Consider the following 22,523-nt stretch of genomic DNA (forward strand, 5'->3'; position numbering starts at 1 on the left):
AACAAACATTAGTGAAGTATATTCCACTCTTGCATACTAGCAATACCCTTTTTCTGTGGAATATGTTTGAAAAAGGAAATTCAGCTTCCCTCATCCCCTTCTTTCTCTCAAATACCTTTCCCTCTGGCTCTTATTTTAATTGTAGTTATGTCTAAGCCATGCTCTTTCAAATGGAAGATGAATTATAAACCTAGCAACCTTCCGTGCCCTTCTGACAAATTACACCTCGTGCTGCGTTTTTGCCTTGGAGTCAAATCCAGTTTTAATGCAATTGTGATTTATCAGCCAGGGTGGGTAATTTTTGAATAGATGCTTATTATTGTAATCTTATTGGCTATGGTAGCAAAGAATATATTAATTTCAAAAACAGTCAGACCATCATTCTTGGAAGCATTTATAAATGTTAAGTCTAGACCAATGGAATAATAATTATTTCTATGAGATTAGTAGCTCTTTGCACACTGGCAATGTGATAAGCTATTTTTTAAACCTTCAAGAAGTCTAAAGTCTGGTTTTGTGTGGCCATGGCAGAGGGATTGTGTTACTTGTTTCACTCCTGGGCAGTGTCAAATAATCTGCCTTGTCCTTTACAGTCAGTGTGGTGGTAACATGAGGCCTGACTTTAACTGCAGTCCTAATTGGAACCTGTTCACCTTGGTTTGAAGAGTACCACAGAATCGCAAAAAGTGACCTGTAAGATAGAAGAAGAGAGGTTACACCCAAGGAATACTTTTGTATACTCACCAGCAGGCTCAGGAGAAGTACCTCGTGTTGATGGCGACTGTCTTAGCAATGTTGTAGGTTGCCATTGTTATTTGTGCAAGGTTTGAAGGAGGGGTGGAAAGGTGTTTTACTGGTGGGGCTGTGTATTTTCTTCACTCCTGAAGTGCTACTTAATTTTACTCTCTGAATTGGTTTGTGTTTCATGAGGCAGAAGTTACTCTGTTTCAGTTTTAACCTTACAGATGCAATCAACAGTTCAAATAGAAGAGAGAAACTTTTTTTATATTGCACTTTTATATATCATGTCCCATGGTGCTCTGGGGCTCATCTGAGCTTGATTGAGAATTGGTGTCCTATAGACCTTTAGGATAACTTGTGTTTGAGGTCTGTGGAGAGCAAACTGAGATAGCAGCCCTGACAGATGGTTAGATAAAAACCGAATGTCCCAACTGATTTTAACGGTTGTATGTTAAAAGTATTCATATGGCAGGTACTGTTGGAGATTTATTTCTGGACTTTTTTTGTAAATTGGGTTTATCCCAAGCTTACTCCAAAACGTGTTGATTTCTTTAAGCCATGTTTTGTTTCAAATGTTAATGTTTAATTGGTGTGTGGATTGGCCTTGCCAAAATTGCGCCTCCTCTAATATTGAAAATGATACTGCACTGTTTCAGAAGTTCATCAAATGAAAGTGTTACGATTTTTTTCTTCCTTGCTGTTCATACAATTTTAGTGAATTGTAGGTCAGTGGTTTAATAATAAATATTTGTGTTGGCATTGTTGTTACTCTGTCTGCAAAATCTTGCCTAAGCTTTCCTAAAAAGTACGATTGTAAGAACTAAGCAGCATACTATTAATGTAAGAATTTGTGAAGATTTTTGCAAAGACCAATTTCAGGCAAGCCAAGAAACAAAGGCAATAGCTTGAATGTTTCCAAGAACATCTCTGCTGAGCCATGCATCCGGTTCAGAAGGAATAAATCAGTTACACCTCCAGATTTAGGTTTGTGAGAAAAGTAGAACAATACAAATGCATAACCTAAATTGTAAATTTTTACTTGTGTAAAGGTTGCTAATATCACAATCCTATTGCTTGTTCTAGAACATCTCATCCTCACGAAGTAGAAGCTCATCTCTGCTGCCACCTGGGACAGTTAATTCTCCATCTCCGAGTGGCCAGAAACACATGAATCAAAGTGGGCCGACTGTTGTCACCATCACACATCATAAATCACCTGCAGCTGCTCGAAGAGCGAAGAGCCAGCGGTCTGGTCAACTCCATGAAGTCAGAGAGGTAAGATAGGAACATCTGCTGTTTTGCTATAACTTGGAAGTGCTTGTTTTGCTTTAGAATAAGCAATTGAGTCTGACGAGTTAATGATTCTCTTTGTTTCCTACTTTATGACTGCTTTGTTTTGATCCCCTTGCTGAGCAAGAGTTGGGCCTTGTTGTGGTTCAGCTTCAGGTCAGGTGCATACAGATTTTTTTATGCTGATGTTAAATTCGTTGTGCACACATGCTTAAAAGTGAAGTAGATTGGCAGCAGCTCCCTGACTTTGCAGTGGTGTTGCAGCACTGGAGGAGAATCCCTTTGAAGCTGTGTGCAGCCATACCTTTGAGATTGGAAAGTGGGCCCTGAAGCATTTAAATAAAGCTGGAAAAAAAACTACTTGAATAAGTCTTATGAATGTGTGAATGAAGGCGTAGCTCCCCACACTCAGCAGTTTGTTGCTATACTGCTCTGGTCTTAACTTTGTGTAGAGTTTATATTGCTGGCCTTGCAAAGGAAAAATGGTTCGTCTGTATCAAACGCACAAAAACCAAAGAAGAAAACTTGTTTCTTTTAAAGCCTGTTTGTACCAGTGTTTAAGAAATTTAACTCATACCAATTTAAGTTTGTCTTCCAGACAACAAAAACAGTACAGAGTTTTAAGCTTAAATAGTATGGCAGATTTTCACAGAACACACTTTGATCTTTCATCCCTTACTGTTTTTTGGTTTGTCTTTCATGTTAAGAATTTGAATAAATTCTTGAGATGTGCTCTCAATGAAGGCTTAAATTGCTCATCCTGAGGAGGAATGCTTATTTTTCATCTATTTGCCATTAGAAATGAAGAACTTGCTGTCTGAATGTCACCCACATTTTCTTTACATTATAGAAAACACACATCTGTTTATTTTTTATAAGAATATCCTATCTTTGTCTACCAATCATCTCCCCCAGGTTGTTTCTGTCGTGCTAAATGTATTTGCTCTCATAGGTTGAATTCAGAGTGCACCTTAAATTATTGATATTATTGATTAATAAAATCAACAGTGGGTGCTGTTGCAGTTTTGTCGAATGAAGCTGAGTAAGGGTGAAAGCAATTTAAAAGAGAGCATTAGTGTGTGTGCTGATCATAATAAGTTGGGAAGGAAAAAAGCCATCAGTTGCAAAGAACTGGAAGAACTAAATACTAACCAATAGTAAGACAATGAATAAGAGGTCGGGTATCATCCCTGCAGAAAAGGCCAGTGTATTGCTGACTCACTTGTTTGCAGTGTGTTGCAATGTAATGTCATTCCAAAAAAGGTAACTATTACAGGACTTCAATCTGTAATGTTGGAAGGTAATTATTTTGTTTTGTTTGATGTGAATGGTACCTCAGCTGCAGCACCAGTTCCTTTTAGAGGGCTGCAATAGTAATGAAAAAAACCCCTCAGACACTGAAGATACAGTAGTGGCTGAAAGAAATGAGTGCCTTTCAGGGAGAGAAAATGGTACTAAAAGATGAATGATGCATAAACAGATTTCATAAGACGATGTGTGAAGTTTACCTTTTTATGTGTTGGATATTTTGTGTGTGGGTGCTGCTTCCTAAAGAAAAGCATAACAGTGGAAAAATCTGACCTTCTGTCCTCTTTCCCAAGCTTGTGTTAAAAGTGACCTCTTAACTGATGTTGTTTCCGTCTTGTGAAAGGATAAGTCTATTTTTTTCCAGATGAAGGAAGCAAGATTTTATTTCAGCAGCATGCTCTGTGTTCTTCCTTCTCCCCTGTTTTCCAGAGTGAATGCAATAGACTTGGGTATATGATACCTGTGTTTTCAGGGAACATCTTTGTTCTGTATATGAGTCAATTGATGACTGTTAGATCTACCCTCCCTTGTTAAATTTATCAGTAAAGAGGTATATCCAAAGCCCCTCAAAAAGCGCACTTAAACCTGTTCTGGTCCTGTTTTTTAATCTGAAACAATGAAAACTAGGAGCTAAAAGTACAGTGAGAGTGAGAGAGTGTAATCCTTTCCTCAACACCCAAATCTTTGCTTTTTACTTGAAATTTGTTTGGTATGATCTGGATGAAGGGAAGAGACTTCAAAAGGATTATAGATCAATATTAGTGTTCCCTTGATTGAACGGTGCCATTGAAGCTTTGACATCCAAATAAGTTTGGGGTTTTTTTTTAATTATTCTATAAATAGGACTGCATTAGCTAATTTTGCACCTTATAAACACAGTAGTTGAGTCAACGGAAAAAGTTGATCTGCTTCTGGAAAATGAGAGGAAGCATGTGTATTTTAAATTTCACAACAATGTTATTATATGGTAGTGTGACCATGTTATATGTGAGATCTTTGAAAAACAGTAATGCTGCAAAAAGGAGCATCCTTCACCTGGCACAGGTGGTGTTGGCTAGCTTGGACAGTGTTCCTGAGAAAGTGTTGAACTTCAAATTGCTGCTCAATTCTGAACTTTCTGATATGGCCATATTATTTGGAAAAAAGTGAGGTGTATCTCCATGTTGCAAATAGGGCAGAATATACTCCTATATTTTATATAATTAAAGATGTTCGGTAATACTTGATTGTTCTTTTCTCCCTCTTTTCACTTCATAATAAGAATTAACAACACAGTAAGAATAAACAACGTTTCCTTCTGTGGTCTATTCAGGTTGATTTACTTTAACAGGCTAGAGAATTTTAGCATGAAAAGAACTGTAGCAAAGAGGTCTATTTAGCACCAAACTGACGTGTAAAATCATATAAATGTAGTAAATACAACTGTGTAGATCTGCAAAATGACACATATAATAAATGTTTCCATTGTGAAATTGGAATTTCACTTTTTTCCAAAATTTTGAAAGTTAAAATTGAGCATAAGTATGGCGCATTTGACTGCTATAAAAATTTATGTTTTAATACTTGACCTACTTTTGTATAGTGTTGGAGGAAAAGGAGCTCAGGAGCATTACTTTTCATCATAATGTAATTTTTTATGCTGTTTAATATTGTTCTCTTAAATCAGATTTTTGCTTATATTAACTTGGTGTTAATAATGCAGTCCACACTGATTTATGGAATGTTACATCAAAACTAAAATTAACCGTGCATTAACTTGTGAGAAATGATCTGCATCATGTTGCACTTCATGCAGGATTATTAGAGAGCCTACCTCTTTATTCGGACCATAACTTAGCATTAAAGCGGTACTTTGAGCTAATTTTTTAGGAAGTGATTTTATGGCAACCTAAGTCTCTGTGGTCTTGAAATTTAATTCTGTTTTTAAAACTCTGCATATTATTATCCTGTTAGAAATTTATGGTAAGAGTTATTCTTTCAGATTTCTTTACTGTAGGTGGTTAAAATCAACTGGAAGACTAAGCCAAGTGGCCACATCACACTTCATATTAAGTTTTAGCTGCCACTGAACTAAATAATAGTGACAGAATGGTCAGAATGGTGTTTATTTTGGCTGAGAGTTTCTGACGCTTGTAAGGCTCTGTCAGTGTTACCATTGTTGTTAAAGAACCAAGTGTGTGAAGGTTTTATAGTAATTTATATATTAAATGTTTACAGACATTTAGGGAAATTAAACTAAAAGAAGTCCAGAGAAATATTTCTTCCCACTGTTTAAAAAAGCCAATGAAGGATTTTCTTATCCCTTTGAAATGTGTTTGTTACAACTTTTGATACCCTGACTAGTCATCAGCATGGGTTTCTGAACATTTGGTACAGGGAGATCCAGATTCCACGGTGCCTCTGCCAGTGTAACATCTCTTTTATGTGCCAGTGGGCAGTCCTAGCACTTGGAAGGGACTGCTTTTTGGTAAGATGACAGTCCTGCTGCTTCTTGCATGTCCTTTTCCATACATAAATAGTTACTATTTGATTCCTGCAGGAGTTATGCAGCTAACTGATAGTTCTTTGCTTCCTTTTTACAGTATGGGGAAATCCAGGATATCCACCTAGGGCTTCCTGGAGTGAGGTTTAACAGCAATTTTGTGAGGTTACAATTGTACAATTTTGTTTGGTTACTGGGAGAAGGAGAGGATTCTAAAACACTTTTGAGGATTTTTCAAGTGAGAAGCAAATGTCTTCAGGTCACTGTAATATTTGGATAGCAAAGTTAGGAACTGTGACTTGCTAGTGTTAGCAAAAAAGGATGCTGTTGTCTGTGGAGAAGTGTTTGTTGTGTTACAGAGTTACAGCACTGCACAGCTAGCATTGTAGGTGACAACGGAGATGTGATACTTAAAGCACTTGGGGAAACATTCAGACTTGCAGGACTTTCAAAGTGTGAACTTTATGTGAAGCCATACACTAAGCTGTGTGTTGATGATAAAGCTTTGTAATAAATGTTTAAGCTAGTAGTAGTGGAGGAAATCTTGATGGTTCTTGACCTATGCCAAATTTTACTTTGCTGGTTTGAAAAAGTCAAGTTCTGCTTTTTATTTCAATTTTTTTTGTCCTCCTTTTGTTTCTCTGAAAGTATGCACATGGAGAGGTCAATGAATGAGGTCTGATGTGAGTCCTAGCAAAAAGAATGCTGTAGCTCTAGATATTTGGCATAGTGCCGAGGTTCTGTGGGGTTGCGCAGAAAGGGCACATGAAAAAAAATGGATTCAACTCCTTGAACAGGACATCATGCTTAGACAGTGTAAAGTACGTACAAAGAACATTTAAAAATTCTGTTAACAATTTAAGTGTTTTTGAAAGTATGTGTCTAATTTTGTGTAAAATTACTTTGTGTAAGCAGGGAGAAATGCTGTATGTTAGATCATTGCTTTCACTGGCAGTTCTCACCTTGATTTTGGAGTGCAGGAAGAGGAGAGCTAGCTTTGTGACAAAGATGACCTTTAAGTCTGAATGAGTAATAAATCAAATATTTGCTCTTAGGAGATGAAAATATGGTCTCATATTCACCTAAGGTATGGAGGTAGGATGGGCTGCTAAACTGAGCTAACTTCAGTCTTTCTGGCCTAGTAATGCAGGTGCTTTACTGGGGAAGAGCTGATAACTGTGGAGTGCAGCTGCAATAGCACTGCTCAAGTCTATGTTGCTGTGCCTTTGCTAGTCAGGTATAAAACTAGTTACCTAAAATCATGTCCATTTTTCTTTCTAGCTATGTTTTAGTATAAAAAGTTACTTTGTGATGTTTTCCTTGTGGCAGTTTGTGGTTGATTCTTCTAACTAGTCTTCCTGCATGTCAAAACTAACATACAATCTAGAGAGATTTCTCAGTTGGACTGATCAGGGCATTTTACCTCTCATACATACTGCTGAAAGTGTTTATACTGTTTCAGTTCTGAAATCCAAATGTCCTGTATTCTGTTCATTTGAGGAAATAATACAGTGGTACAGTGAGTGGCAATTTTGGAAAAGAAAGGGAGAGAACACAGAGGAGCAGCTTTTATTAGTTACAGCTCCCCAGTTTTTCCTGGACCTGTATTTAAAATATTATCCGCCAACCCCCCACTATACATAAGAAATCAGTAAAGGCTCATCCTATTGATCATCTTCTATCAAGTACATCATAATATATACAAGATAAGTAGTCTTTAACTATAAATGGATGCTAATCAGAAAATGAGATACGTTACTAAAGAGGTTGCATCCTCATAACACTGCATCTATACTTTATATGGTTTGTATGTATTACACTTCCGTTTGCCTGCAAACTCACTGTCAGAAAACTTTCACTTTAATCATCTGGGTGTGAAAAACAGAGGAATGTCTCCACTCTAAAACAGGTAATGTAAAAGTGCTTGGAAAAAACTCAAACCAAACCCAGCTGTTTCTCAGAAAGCAATGGATACTTCTTGCCTTGAAGAAAAGTGAAGCAGAAAAAAAGACAGCAGAAAACTGTTGTGTCAGGTTTGTGTCCCTTGAAGTCAATACAAAGCCAATGAGGCCTTAAGCCTTAATTCAGTAGTTGATACTCATTTGGCACAGAACACGATATTGTATGTTATACTATAGCTACGTTTAACTGTGCTTAGGTACACTTTTTGAATTGAGAAGTGTCGTAATACAGATTTGTGTTACAGGTACATTTAACAGCTCAGTTGCAGCTGAGCTGGTTGATACCTAAAAGGTTGCTCCCAGCTGGGTTTTAACAGAAGCCATTATGATTTTTTTAGAGGCATTAAACTTGTAACAGTATGAACCAGTTTCAAACCTAACGTGAGGTCTAAAAGGGGCAGCTGCAGGTGTTACCTCTGCACTTTCTTCTGAATTGGTGTTGGCCGCTGTTCTAGAAAGCTGTGATCCTTGAACGATGTGAAAATACCAGTGTGAACATGCAGAAATGTTCTTCTGGCTGTACAGCAGTGTTTGTGTGATTGCCTGCCCTTCATCTCCTTAGAAAGAAAAACAGAATTGGGAGCATGTAGGATAGATGCAGTTATTTGGTGCCTTCTGTGGCAGTTTCTTTGGAAGCTGTTTGTCTTGTCTACAGACACCTCTTCTGTATCTGCTTATTCTATCTCGAGTTAGTCCTGCTAAGATCAATGGAAACATGTCTCCTAGGGGAGTAAATGGGATGGTTAAATCTCTGACGTTGTCAGTCTAGTACCTCCCAGAGTAGTAAATGGACATGTGCTTATAAAAATTACTCAGTAAGTAGCATTAGCTGTCTCACTTTGGGGATGAGGAGGTGGAAATTATTCTAATAGTATGAACCAATTGTTTTAATTACATAAACATAAGCTGAATACTCCTCTGACCTCTGAACCTTTACCTTGTGTTTGCAATATGGTTGAGGTCACTAAGAGTGCTTATAAGTAGCATCTTCCTAAACTACACTTCGTTCCGTGCATTTGATTTTGTATTCATGTGAAGGTTGAGTCATCCTGGGTTCCAGATACCCAGGCAGGGAGAATTAAGGTTGCTATGGGAATCATAGAGCAAATGTTCTACTAAAATTACACTGCTTGTCCATACAGGTTATGTCAAGAATGAACCAGGCTCATTATTTCTGATATTTCCTTCTACCGGCCCCCCCTTCAAACCTGAAAAATATGAGTTATACAAACATGGCTTCATTTCATGTTTTTTTTTCAGCCTGTAGTTTAGCAGTAATTGAGCGTGTGCAAAGATGATAGTTTTCCATCATTTAATAAATGGCAATTTATAAATTAGGGATAATACAGTACATATGACGGCTACATTCAGAGATTGCTGCAGCATTCATTTTCCTAAGTGATTGCAGAGAAGCCAAGATTATTCTTTACAGTTATTAAAACATTTAATTACAGTTCAAGTAAATGGTAGGTTCCCTGGGGATCCTGAGAGAAGTTACATTTGAAGAGAATTCAGTCTCCAGTTTGTGTGCCTTCAAAACTGCCACTTAATTTTGCTTTATGTACAAAATTCAACTGTTTTATGTGCATGTATAAAACAGCAAAACATGTCATACACCTACCTGCATTTTTTGAAAACTGCAGGGTTATTTTCTTTCACAGTTATAGCACAAATACTGCAGTAGTTTAAAAATCAGAGTCTCAGTTTGAAAATGAAGCTTTAAGGAAAACATACTTCAGTAAATCTTTTCTTGAATGAGGATATCGCATCTCATGGTCTTGTTTTCAGTGCAGGTTTCTGGGTGGCTGGCTGGTGCAGCAGTGATTTTCACAGCAAACCCTGAACAAGGGTGACGTGGGGCACCTTCTGCAACTCTGTAATGCAAATTACTGCCTCCAAGATACATGGGCCATTTTGTTAACCCACACTTATGTGCTATTTTTATTAAATTAAGTGGAAGGTATTTTTGAATGTTCTCAGTGGTAATATATGACAGTGTAGTATTAGGTGGCTAGCCAAGTTTCAAATACTAAGTATAGAAAGTACTTATATAAATGCCCTCAAGAAGAAAGTAACCATAGAAATGGCTCATATATTTTAAGCATAGCATTAAGTTTACATTATTATACACTTTTACTGAGGGCTTTCTATAATCTTCGGCTCCTTGTATAACACCTAAAGTACTGAATGCTACTCTAAGAAACACAGGAAACATTTTGAGTTTACAACAAACGTGAATAGTAAGCACTGTAGCTCTTAGTTATTTAAGAAAGACCTGATTTCTGACAGCTTTTGCTGCGTGTTCTTACTCTAATACTTGTCTAGCAGGTGTTGAATGCTTTGGAAACTATGCTGCATAGGTGCTTTTCAGCAGCTGCTTACCTGCTTCTTGGTTGCAATTCTGATTTCTGGTAGTATGCTTTTAAAAAATGGTCAATAAGACGATGGCTAGCAACATCTCATCCAAAGGCAAACCTGAACTACATCTGCCCTAATCTGACATATGCTTTAAAGTAGCATTTTATTATAGGTACTAGATGTATACCTGTCATTGATGAATTATTTTAAATTTTTATTATGGTTCATGTATTTGTCTCTTCCCTGTACCACTTTCTAGGAAGCATAGTCATACATTCTTACACATACTTAGTGTATTTTTCTGGTGGTATCTCCTGTGTTCTGGGATTACTGCTTACAGTTTTTCTCCAAGAACCCCAGTTATCCAATTGCAGTTTTATTGTTAGGTCTAGGCTGACAGACGCAAAACAGATGGATTTGTGGAAAAGTTGCTATATAAAGGTACTTAGGCCATATTCCAGTGTGTCACAACATGGCTGCTCAAAATTATGGTAGTGTATGTTGAATCACTTCCCTGCAGTAAAGTTAATTATGTCAGCTTAAACCAGCTGACAGTCAGCTTTTGTAAATGGGGAGAAACCAAAGGTATGGACTTGGAATGCTTTGTCACAAGCTATAGAGATACACTTTATGGAATACTCAGGAATGGTAAGATTAGGTAGCCTTGGTACTGACAGCTCACTGGCTTCTCAGAAAATGTGAGGTGAATTGACTGCAAGATGGGGAAGTTATGTCTATGCGCACCTGAGAGTTTTTTAAATGACAGAAACAAAATTCAGTTTTACGCTTGGCCACTATAAGTTAGGTGGCTAATTGGGAGGAGGGGTGAAAGGATCTATAAGCAGTCTTGGGAAAGGGAAGGAGCACTGGGACTTTCCATTAGAAGTTTGCATAATGTATAGGATATTGGACTTCTCTGAGTAGCAGTATGTATGTTTGTATATTCCCAGGTGGAATGGAATAATAATAATAGTAATAATAATAATAATAACAACAATTTTAAAAGATCCGGAGTTACTTTTTCCAGCACCAGATATTCTGACAGAAACTTCTGCATCCTTGAAGCTACTCATGTTGAAATGTGTAATTTATGTTCAGCGTGGCCTTTTCTCTTCTGAAGACTAATTTCACTCGAAGTCCAAACCCCACCTTTTATCAATCGTGTCCTACACTGCAGTAAACTGATAGAGTTTCCTGTGATTGCTTGATGTTGACCTAATGGCTAGCAGCAACATTTTAGGAGCTCTTTGGAGTGCTTGAAATTCACAAATGAGCCTAAATTCGTGATAATCAAAATCCGCTTTCCACATCAGGGCTATAGCTGTTAACTTCAGCATAATGATCCTTCTGAAGTATAAGAAAAACTGCTACTCAGAAGAGCCCACAGAATGACATCTGCTTATGAGTAACGTTAAGTGACTAAAAATAATGACTTTGCGAGGTAATTGTTATAGTAAAATTGCATAAGAATAGTTTCCCACAAAGTTCTTTTTATAAACTGCTCTCAATGCTGTATTCTCTGGTTTAAAATAGTAGAGTGTGCTTCCTGCTTGGCTAGATGGCAGCCAGCTGCCATCCAAGATTTACTTGAATTTGTGGACTCCTTCCTTTTGGTTCTGGATCACTGAAAGCAACTTGAGGTGGGGGAAACAACCTTGGGAGGTGTTTTTTCTCTTCCTTGTGATTTTTCCTCAAGATCCCAAGTCTCTGCTCCCATTGAGTTGTGTTTGACAGTAAATACAAAGTCTCAGTAGATGACTATTAGTAGGATATGGTTAATAGAAAATACTCAAGAAAAGCATTCACGACGAGGGAACCCAGCGCTTACTAGTTTGTTTTTGCACAAAATGTCATGTGTTACTCAGACACATAGAGTATTCACAGGGAGCTCTAACACAAGAGGCAGAAAAGGAAAACTGTCATGTCTCCTGCAACAGGCCCTGTTTCCCCAACACCTCCCTCCAAAGTGACCAGTGCTACGTTGATACTGATAATTTTGCAGAAAACATAGCTTACTCACTCTGATTTGTGGGAAAAAGCAGTGCTTTTTGATACAATTTGTCTGAATCACATACTTTCACTTGTGTATTTCTTATGGCAGCCAGCCATTTATAAAAAGATTTCACTTCTCACCTATAGATTTGTGGAGTGGCTCCATGGAACAGTCTAAGACAGCTGACACTGTTAGAGGAATTTTTTTTTTTTCTCTAGTGTTTTTGTACTTTGGTTTGTTTGTAAATGTTCCCCTTTCACAGGGAAAACAACATGAAGTTGATGTCATTTTGTGAGGGAGAAGCGTTCTCCTTCAGATTTAGGCAGCAAGAAGGTATTCTTGGAAGAATTAAAAGATTTTGGGAGAATGGCAGGAAAAGCTTCCCTCCCCTCCCATTTTTATCCCCCTCCTGGATAATATGAAGCCACTCACAGAAAGCTGAATATATATCAGAATATTGATTGAGACTAGAAACATCCTCTAGTTTAGAAAATCCAAGGTCGTCTTTCTACATGAATATTTTCTGGCAAAATCTGAACTTTCTGTCCTAGTCTGTCTGCATGGACTCCAGGTCTTTTCCTCAGCCCTGCCCCCAGTTTCCTTTCTGTCATTCAGTAGCTCATTTCTCAGGTGAGGAGGACAGATTGAATACAGAAAGCATGCTTTTAACCTTATGTCTGGAGTTGTTACGTGTGGTAACGTGGTAGCAAAGGGAAGCATTCGATTTGTTTTGGACTGATGTAGGTGGGTCCTTTTGCTGAAGATTCTGGAGGATTTCTCAGGGATTCTGCCAGAAATGCTTCGATCCTCTTTATAAACTATTTGTGTTGCAAGGGCTGTGAAGTTCTCTCTGGTGTCTCCCTGCTTCCCAGATGTAAGAAGCAGACTTCTTTAGAAACTCAGAACACTCAGACTGTCCTTGGGAGTGTTTTGCGTCCAAATAAAGTGTCTTCATGAAGTCCCAGAGAACACTGACAATTACAATTACAAATATTATATGCTTTTTGGTGTTTGGAGATAGATCTGTTAAATATATCCTTTCATTCTTCTGGACAGAATGATGCTTTTGTAAAACAGGTAATTAAGTTAGGTCAGCTCTCTTTCTTGCTGAATTTCTGCCTATTTTAAAGAGAGGAATGGAGGAGCTTGCTTCATATACCTGAGCCGCAACCAACTGAGAATTTCTTGGGAGGGTAGATTAATTTTCCTCCTCTGCCACTGCTTGGAATGTTTAAGGCTTTCAGACCATTCAGCAAAAAAGACCTGTGTCTCCCTTTTCCTTTCTCCCCCAAATCTGGTTACTTTATGGACTAAAGACCTACAAAATAGGTCTACTATAGTAGCTGTGCAACTAATAACAGGGGAGCTTGCAGGTGTGATTAATAAGCTATTGGATAGTAGGCCAGTAAGAAGACATCTGTAGTTCATCAAATGATTAATGAATGTTGTCTGTGCGAAATAGAATTATATCATATTGTGAAGATATGCAGGAAGTGTCCAAGTTGCAGAATTTGAAGATACAAAATAGGAATTGAATGTTTAAAAAAAGGAGCATAGTTTCATGTTTAGTATATGAAAAGATTAACTAGCCAACTCAAAATTTTCATGACAGAAGTAGGTAAATAAAGCTGCTGCCAGGAGAGTAAACCCTGTGCTGAGGTCTGTGGAGAGCTCATAGCCCCAGCAGGTGCTGATGGTGACCAGTGGGACAGCAGCAGATTGGTAGGAGTAGCTGAGAACAGGAATCGAGGCAGCCTGTCTTCTCCACTGCCTGTTTTTCTGGTTGTCTTAGACTTGTAGACTCAGTCCTGATGACATTTGATGTTTTTACTCTGGAAGGTTTTCCTCACAAGGAACCGCCCTGTGGAGCATGTGGTGAGAAGGCTGAGCACGAAAAGCCAAAACAAAACCCCAGAGGAAATACTGTTTTGTTTGCTGAGACAATGAAGATATGTAGCAAATGACTTTTCAGTTTTTCCCGTAACAGAGATTGTGGGTTCCTGGTTAAGGAAAAGACAAGAAAATAACAGATAGGGGTGGAGAGAGCTTGTTTTCATTCTCCTTTGAGGGAAAAAATTGAATTGTGAAAGCAGAGGCAAGGACTGAAGAGAAGAAATGTGTCCTGGTGATTAGCTTCCATCCTGATTGTCAGAGGTATAGTTCTGTTTGTTCCGTCACTTTTTGTGTCTCTGCAAATTACATGCCAAATGATAATTAACTTGCTCCTTTGAAGCTTTGTTGATAGGATGTATGTGTCTGAGCCTTAATAACTGTTATATAACAAGTCATTCCAATTTTAATGTTCATTGTTTGCTTCGTTAAAATAATTGAGGTCAAGCTGGCTGCTACCCTGAGGTGATGATAATGGAGAATTTTGTGCCTATTCCTGGTAATGGGAGGGAAGCAGTAATCAGGAAAGGACAGCTGATATGTATGTCATTATCTGGTTCCATCTTTCCAAGACACTTTCAAAGTATCTCACTTGATGCTCTAGGATCCTTCCTTAAAACATTTTTTCTCATTAGCATAATAATGTTCACAGAGGCTACTGTGGGTCTTACTCCAGATTGAAGCTTTGTGGGTAGAATTCTTTCCTGTTTACAGTTTAAGGAGGTTCTTTCTGATCTGAAGGTCAGGTTTTATTGCAAGCCAAGTGTACAGATATGTTACCGGTGGTCATCTGATCTTGTATGTGTTTCTGATCTGCACATGTTTTAAAAGCTGAAGTGGAAAATCATCTTGATGAGATATTTCTGTTAGCTATTGGAGTACTTCCAGCAACAACCTCTATTCTTAGTTATCTCACCTTAGTTATATATTACGCTGTAATATTGTCTTCCTAGCTTGCATGCTGTAGATGGAATCCCATTGAAAGATCTGTGACTTCACTGAAAAAAAGAATGAAGTCTGTAAATCTTCATCAGAAAATTTCTTTTGTCAAGTAGTAAGATGAACATAGAAAGTAGCCTTGAGTAGTCTGAGAATGCTTTTCAGTAGTTAAGACAAAAGTTCAGTTGCTCTGCAGTGTTTATGCTTAACTCAAACCAACAGTACATTAAATTTGAAAAAAGAAAAGAATTTCCCTTTCACTGCATTTGTACAAGTTACCTTCATTTGCCAGACATCTCAATTGGTGAGGTATACTTTCTGAGCTGATGTTTAACAGCATTTACGGTAATCTTTCAAGTGTATTGATGCTGTTTTCTTTTTCAGAATAAATAGTGGAAAGTGGGCAAGTTTAATGGAAATAGTGTTGGATTTGTGAATATGAGCTGGATTGGTAGCTGGTGTGTCCAGTTAGTGACTGGTGTGATTGCTTTAGTGACATTGGAGTTCCAGGTATCAGCATCTTACATTTTGATATATTCTTGATAGATATATGTGTATATATATATACACATATATTAAACTTACACTGGCTGTTTTAACTTTTGATTTTTACAGTATGACAGTTTGTGGTGTTGATGAAATACAGGTCAAGATTGCGAGAGGATTCCTTGCTCGAGGTCATAATTGATGACTGTATTAGGTTCATGTGGCAACACAATATATCACATTTACAGTGACTTAGAAGGTTTTTATTTCTTGTGTGTGGACTCTTCTGTTCTTCATTTGCTTTTGCTTTTAAGAAAAACAAGGTGTTTTCTATGAAATAAAAGAAAAAATCCAACCCCCTGTGAAATATGGTTGTTTAACAATGTCCTGACTCATATATCACTTGTGACTTACTCTAGAGTAGTTTGAAAAGCTGGTCTCACCTCCTGTCCTTTCCCAGTGTTTGCTGAAAAGTTGTTTTTCTGGTACTATTCTCTAAAAAGCAAAAAACTAGTGTTTCCAGAAAGTGTGTGTGTGTGTGTGTGTGTCAGAGAGACTGTGTTTTCATATTAGAAAAACCCACCCCAAATGAAGTGCCAAGCAATCAAATCCTGACAAAAAAAGAATGCAGCAGCAAACTGGCTATTTCCCAGTGTTTAAAAGCAGTAAACTTCTCACAAGGACAGCTTGATTCAGAGTTTTAAGAAAGTGATGCATGTTCCATTTCTATTACTATTTAAGTGTCTAAAGATTTTTCCACACAATTGTTTATTTTTACAGATGCTTTATTTTTTGTATAAGCACTTTTTATTGTGTTGTTTATTCTCTCATGTTTTTAATAACTGTTTTCAACTTGTGTGGAGTCAATAATGGAAAGGATTTAAAAATAAAAATCACTGCATTAAATTTTCCAGAGCAATTGCCTGCAGATAAGTCGTCAGGCCACATGCTGCTGGCGATGGTGTGCAGAGATTACTACTGTAGAGAAAAAGAGCTATTAACTGATTGAGCAGAATGTCTCTTTCATGAATGATTTCTAGCATGTCACAGGGGAGCTTGATGATACAGAATTTCTGTGGGTTTTCAGTGCTAAGAAAAAAGAACTTTTTTTTTTCCTCTGAAGTGTTTTAGATTTTTCCTCATGCATGGGTAGGTATATCTTAATACTGACTTGTAAAAGGATTCAATTTTGTTATCAACACTATTTAAACTACATTTTAGCAACATTTAAACTAAATTTAAGCCAAAATTGAAATTGCTCATATGTGTATTGGATTCTGTCTTGCATGGTCTGAAGAATATCTCTCATGTTTTATATTCTAGAAGGAGGGTAGCATGATCTGAAGTATGTAAATCATTATGTAGAAAGACACGATTGGTGATGCTACTTGTTTTCTTGGCCAGCTCCATGTGGCTCCTCTGACAAAGGGAGAGTGTCTGCTTGACCTCTGAGGTAATATGGCTGATGTCATTCTTCCTTTGCTTTGAGGAACCTGAAGTCACTGTCTTGGGACGTGCAGCAGCTGTGGAGTGTGTAAAGTTTTACAGATGACTTAAAGCTGCTGTTTGCAGTTTGGGTGTTTGTTGTTTGTTGCAATGCTCTGTGTTAATGGGGCAAAATCCTGTAGGATCAATAATTCCAGAGAGAAAGATGTTCTGATAATACGCATCTGTCCCAGACAAACAGACTTATGCCTGTTAGTCTTGGAGTCTGGATAACAAAAGCATTTAAAATAAAATCATGTCAAAAGCAAGCATATGCTCTTACATTGACATGTGGCTATTCAGTTTTCTTTGAAGTTTCTATTTATTTTTGGTTTTGGATGAGAACAAAATATCTTGAATAGAGATAATTTAAAATTATACTTAATAATTTGGAATCTCTCCCTTTCTCTTCCTAGTTTCAGAAACAAATTGAAGCCTTAAATCAAAAATGGCATTCAGATTTTGTAAGATGATTTCTTTGCATGGGGAAGATTATCATCGAGTAATTTAACAAAATGTTGAATTCCTGTACTTTTTCTTTTAGCATGGAAAATAGCACTTTGATTTTTCATTTTTACTTCCTGAATTAACTTTTAATAACTAATTTTAGCTTATTTACTGCATGAAAGAATGTTCTTTCATCTTACTATGTCTGAAATAAAGTTCTTTGCAAACCTAGGGTATCTCATGGCTTTTTCTGCTTATCTTCCACATACTGTGGAAATAACCCTGAGAATTAGTTATTTCTACTTACCATTTGTTTAGATTATTGTCACATAAGTGTTTGGTCTCTTGCATCATGGCTGGATATGTGCTCACAACAGGAGGTACAGTTCCAGCTGTGAAGGAGTAGGTAGCAGTTGCTGTGGCTGCGGTTAGTAGGGAAAGCAATCACACAGGATGTTAAGATCAGCCCTGAAGAGGAGGAAGCAACACAATCTGTGGATTTTCTGTTTTGAAGCAAGTGGTAGGGAGGGGATGACCTAGAGAGGAAAACATCACAGATGTTTCCTGTTGCATTCTGACGTTCATGAGATGGTCATTGGCTGCCAGGTTTCTTTGAGTGTAGTGTTACTCAGGAGAATTGTATTGGCTTTGAATGGCAAGGCTTTGGCATGAGAAGGACCACAGACATGGCTTCTGTGAGAAGCTGCCAGAAGCTTCCCCATGTCTGAAGAGCCAAGGCCAGCTGGCTCCAAGATGGACCCGCAGTTGGCCAGGCCCATCGGCCACAGTGGTAGAGCATCTGGGATAACAGATTTTAGAAGGGGGAGAAAACTGCTGCTCAACAGCAGCCAGAGAAGAGAGGAGTGAGAATATGTGAGAGAAGCAACTGTAGACACCAAGGCCAGTGATGAAGGAAGGTAGGTGATGCACCACATCCTGGAGCAGGGATTTCCCTGCAGCCTGTGGTGCAGCCCATGGTGAAGCAGGATGTCCATGGAGGTTCACGGTGAGCAGAGATCCACCTGCAGCCTGTGGAGGACTCTGCCGGAACAGATGGATGCCTGAAAGAGGCTGCGACCCTGTGGGAAGCTCAGACTCAAGCATTTGCTGACAGAACTTGTGACCCTGCGAAAGACCTGTGCTAGAGCAGTTTGTGCAGGAGTTTCCCATGCTGGATAAGGCAAAGAGAGCAAGGAGGATGGAGTGGCAGAGGCAATGTGTCATGAACAGGCTGTAACTCCCCTTAACTGTCCTCCTGTGCTGCTCTAGGGAAGGAGGTAGTAAAACTGGGAATGAAGTTAAGCCTGGGAAGGGGGGAGGGGTAGGGGGAAAGTAAGATTTGGTTTTATTTTCTCATTACCTTACTCTGGTTGGTACTAATTACACTGATTTCCCTGAGTAGAGTCTGTTTTACCTGTGATGGTAACTGAGTGACTTCCCTGTCCTTACCTTGACCTCCCCCAAACATTTTGTTGTTCAGCTAAGGAGGGGAAGTGGTGGGCACTGGGTAACCAGCCAAAGTCAATCCAGTGCAAGAACACAGGCAATACCTAGGAGTTTGACAGGCGAAAAGGTCTGAATCTCCTTCATGCTTCAGGAGCAGCTGTTTAAAGGGAAAACATGTCATCTGCTCATGCTCCTGCATCAGGCAGGAGATGGAGAAAGTAGCATTTGAGGTGGTGTCTTCCTAGGATGAGGCTTCCTCTTACTGAGCATTTTGCAATTAAGTAAATGCAGGCCTAATAATGCTAGATGTTTGCACACATATAATTCCTTTTAATACATGCTGTCCTGATGGTTCTTGCAGGTTTTTTTATTGCACATCTATCATAAAGTTGTATTTTTGAAGTTTCAGTGTATTTCTGGGAATGTGCAGTTGTTAAGTGATATTATGAGAAGAATTTATAGGTGAAGAGGAAGTGTCATATTCAAAACAAGAGTGGAAAGAGAAATGGGTTAATATTTGGTGAGGAGACGGGGAAAATGGCCTTTGTTGTTACAAGTAGAGAGCTACTACTTTGAGCTGTCTGTATCTGGAAATGGGAAGGATGGAGAATTTTAAGTTGCCAAAATAACCCCATGTAAGAGCAAAGCCATTCAAAATTAGGCAAGTTATTTCACTTTGGAACAGGAAAGTCAAAAACGTCCCTAAGGAGCTTAGAGTGCTAATAAGTCAAGCATTTTGCTTCTCCTCTACTGGGAGAAAGCAAAAAAGAGACCCACCAGTAAGACAGAGGATGATGCTGTAACTGCATGACTTAGTGGCTGTCCTGTTAAGGGCTAATGTGTTTAATGGGTTTCATTGTGTATGGTTTGCTGTTTTTGTGTTAGTTCCTCCTTGATTTACTCTCTGTAGAACAACTACACTTCAGCTCTTCTGAAAGATTTTGTCAAGGTCTTTTAAAAAAATGGCAAACATATAAAAAAAGTTCAGTTATTTCAGTAATGTTTGTAATTTCCTTGTCCTTTTTGCCACAGAGTTGATCTGGTGCTTTAGAATAGGGGAGGTTCTTCATCTTTGTTCTGGGCGTTCGGCACCTTAAACAGTGTGGTTTTGATCAGTGTTTGAGCAGTAAATGTTCAGCAAGTTCTAATATCTTGAATTCTACACAGAAGTTGCAGTTCCAGATGTCGTCTGCAGTGTCAGACCTGTAGACCAGCTGCTGGTATCACAACTATAACATGAAACTAGGTAGCAAGGAAAAGATGAATCAAAAGGCTGCTTTAAAGCTATCTTAGGTCAGCTAGAAAACAATAAGACTTGGACCAACACCTTGTTTTGCATAAAGGTAGAATAAATAATTGATCTTTATTGATTTTTTTTCCTAATCTAGGAAGAATACAGCAGACAAAAGCCTGTATAGTTTTGGGCTGGGTGATAGCTGCAAACATTAAGTTAATTTTCCAAATGTTTTCTAAATTCCCTGATCAGTTTATCTTATGCTGCTGTCTTATCTGCGAAAGAGTGTTTATTAAGGGGGAGAGGAAAATTGAAATGTTTAAAGTTTTCAAAGTTTTCCTTTTGATTTTATTTTTTATTTTTTTTTTTTAATGGAAGCAAATCTTGGATTTCTAAGCTGTTTCCCCCTGCTCTAAAAGAAAGAAGGAAAAAAAAAAGTAGGAAAACAAGTCACTTGGAAATGAAAATAGAACATTTCTGTCACTGTGAAATATGAGAAAGTCAGTTTTTCAATTTCACATGCTTACGCAGGATGGGAAAAGGAGAGAAGCAGTTTTCCATACGATTATATTGTTTAGTCTTCCAGAGAGATGGTCATCTTTTTTTCTCCGGGCTGTTCTTTCTGTTTGCCTCCTTGTGGTCTTTCCATGAAGGAGGAATACTTGCCTAAGTGTGTGTCTGTGGTATTTTTGTTTTTGTTTTCTCTTTGGAGCAGTCACCTTGTCCATGCTGTGGAGCTCAGGTTCATGCTGTGTGACTTCTGAAAGCAGAGCATTGTCTGGGATTGATTCTGTGGTTCCCTAAAGCTTCATATTGGAGGGGTCTGTGTCACCTTCTGGCAGGTCTTGTTTGCTGCCAAAGGGAATTAAAATTGTGGCTTTTACTGAAGTTTTGGCCTCTGTTTTAGATGTTGATTATTAAAATGTCATGTCAACCTTCAGCAAGGCATTTGGCTAAATTTATGAACTGCAACAACAGCTTCTTGTGTAATTCTAGTCTTTTTTTGCCAGAGTGTTTTTTTGCATCTCTGAGTTCACTTTCCTGTCTAGCTTTTCAGTGCACTCAACATACATTTTTTAATCAGTCAATTTACAGCAGTGTAGGAAGGCCACTGGAAGCTCAGAATACTTGAAAATATAATAACGATAATAAAAAAGTCACAAAGTTCATAATACATTTTTATAGTACAGTAGTGTGGACAAATGGAGCTTGAATCTTTGTTTATGATGATGTCTTCAGATCCATTTTTCTGAAAGCTTTGGATACCTCAAATGTAGACAAGTTTTTTCAGTAAGTTTTTTGCGAGGTAAGTGTAAGAGGCTTGTCATGTGCATATATGATTTCCTACAGACTTTAAAAATGGAGAGAGAAATTTTGAACATCATCTTTTTCTTTTGGCTTCAGGATTTTGAAAGCTTGACAATTTTCTTAAAGCGCAGCCTGCTCAAATACTGTTTTTATCTGCTATTACAAGCATTCCTTTTGTCTTCATCTGGATGGTCCAAATCTAGAAAGAGGTTAACCTTCTGCCTGACAGCTGGTATTCGTATTGGATATGAAATAAGTACTCTAAGTTGCTTCCTATGCTAATGTCTCTGAACTTAAAAATTACCGCATTTTGTAAAAACAGGTCCAGAGTGATGTTTGAGAAATGGATAATGCCCATTCTTAAACTTGATGAGATACTTTATGTAGGAAAGGAGGAGGGACAGTGTAACTTCCTTAGGCATCTCATACAAAGGCAAGAAAATCTAAGCCTATATTAATAATGGAGAAGGAAATAGAATTTTCATACTTTTCCTTACAAAGCCTTTCAGAAAGTATTAGTCACTATTAAACCTACTGTGAACCTACTATTTTAAGAGACTCTTTTCTCTAACATAGTCTTGACATTTTTACAGGCCTTTGGTAGTCTCAAGCCCTTCGTTTTTGTAGGTGAGTATATGGTATATTTGGATCAGAACATTAACATCCATTTGTGGTAGTTCTTCACATTTAGTCACTATTTCAATCCATAAAAATTTAATAACTACGTAGTGATATTTCCTATGACAGCAGATGTTTTTGGACCTTTACAGATCATGAGCCAAGCGGAAGGACAACAGAAGAATCTTGTACAAGCCATTGAATCTCTCCCAAATTCTGGGCCTCTTACTGCCTTGGATCAGGACTTGCTACTTTTAAAAGCTACCTCTGCTGCCACCCTGAGCTGCCTTGGAGAATGCCTGAGTCTACTACAGCAAAGCATACATCAAGTGGGCCAACAGCATAGCAGGACACTGTCATCAGGTGAGCATAAGCTCCCTTGGGTGTTGTTTCATGTTCCTTGGGATGTTCTATTATGATATGAAGCAGGCAAAATTAATCATTCTCAGAAAGGCAGGTTGGGATGAGCAGCTTGTGAGCTTCTGCAGCCTTAAGCACCGTAATTCTTTGCCTAAAAGAAGGATGCAAAATGTATTG

At 38.1% G+C, this 22,523-nt stretch overlaps 1 protein-coding gene across 1 annotated transcript in view; it reads left to right on the forward strand.

The window, feature by feature from the left end:
• Positions 1-22,523, forward strand: part of OSBPL10 (oxysterol binding protein like 10) — a 113,964-nt gene that overhangs the window by 42,215 nt on the left and 49,226 nt on the right. The window contains exons 4-5 of the mRNA XM_066194035.1: positions 1,825-2,016; positions 22,139-22,349. Coding sequence (XP_066050132.1) covers positions 1,825-2,016; positions 22,139-22,349 — 403 coding nt within the window. The remainder of the gene's footprint in view (positions 1-1,824; positions 2,017-22,138; positions 22,350-22,523) is intronic.

Source organism: Chamaea fasciata, unplaced genomic scaffold (assembly GCF_029207755.1).
Source record: "Chamaea fasciata isolate MVZ Bird 193981 ecotype frontalis unplaced genomic scaffold, bChaFas1.0.hap1 SCAF_1, whole genome shotgun sequence".
In the NCBI taxonomy this organism is placed as follows: Eukaryota; Metazoa; Chordata; class Aves; order Passeriformes; family Sylviidae; genus Chamaea; species Chamaea fasciata.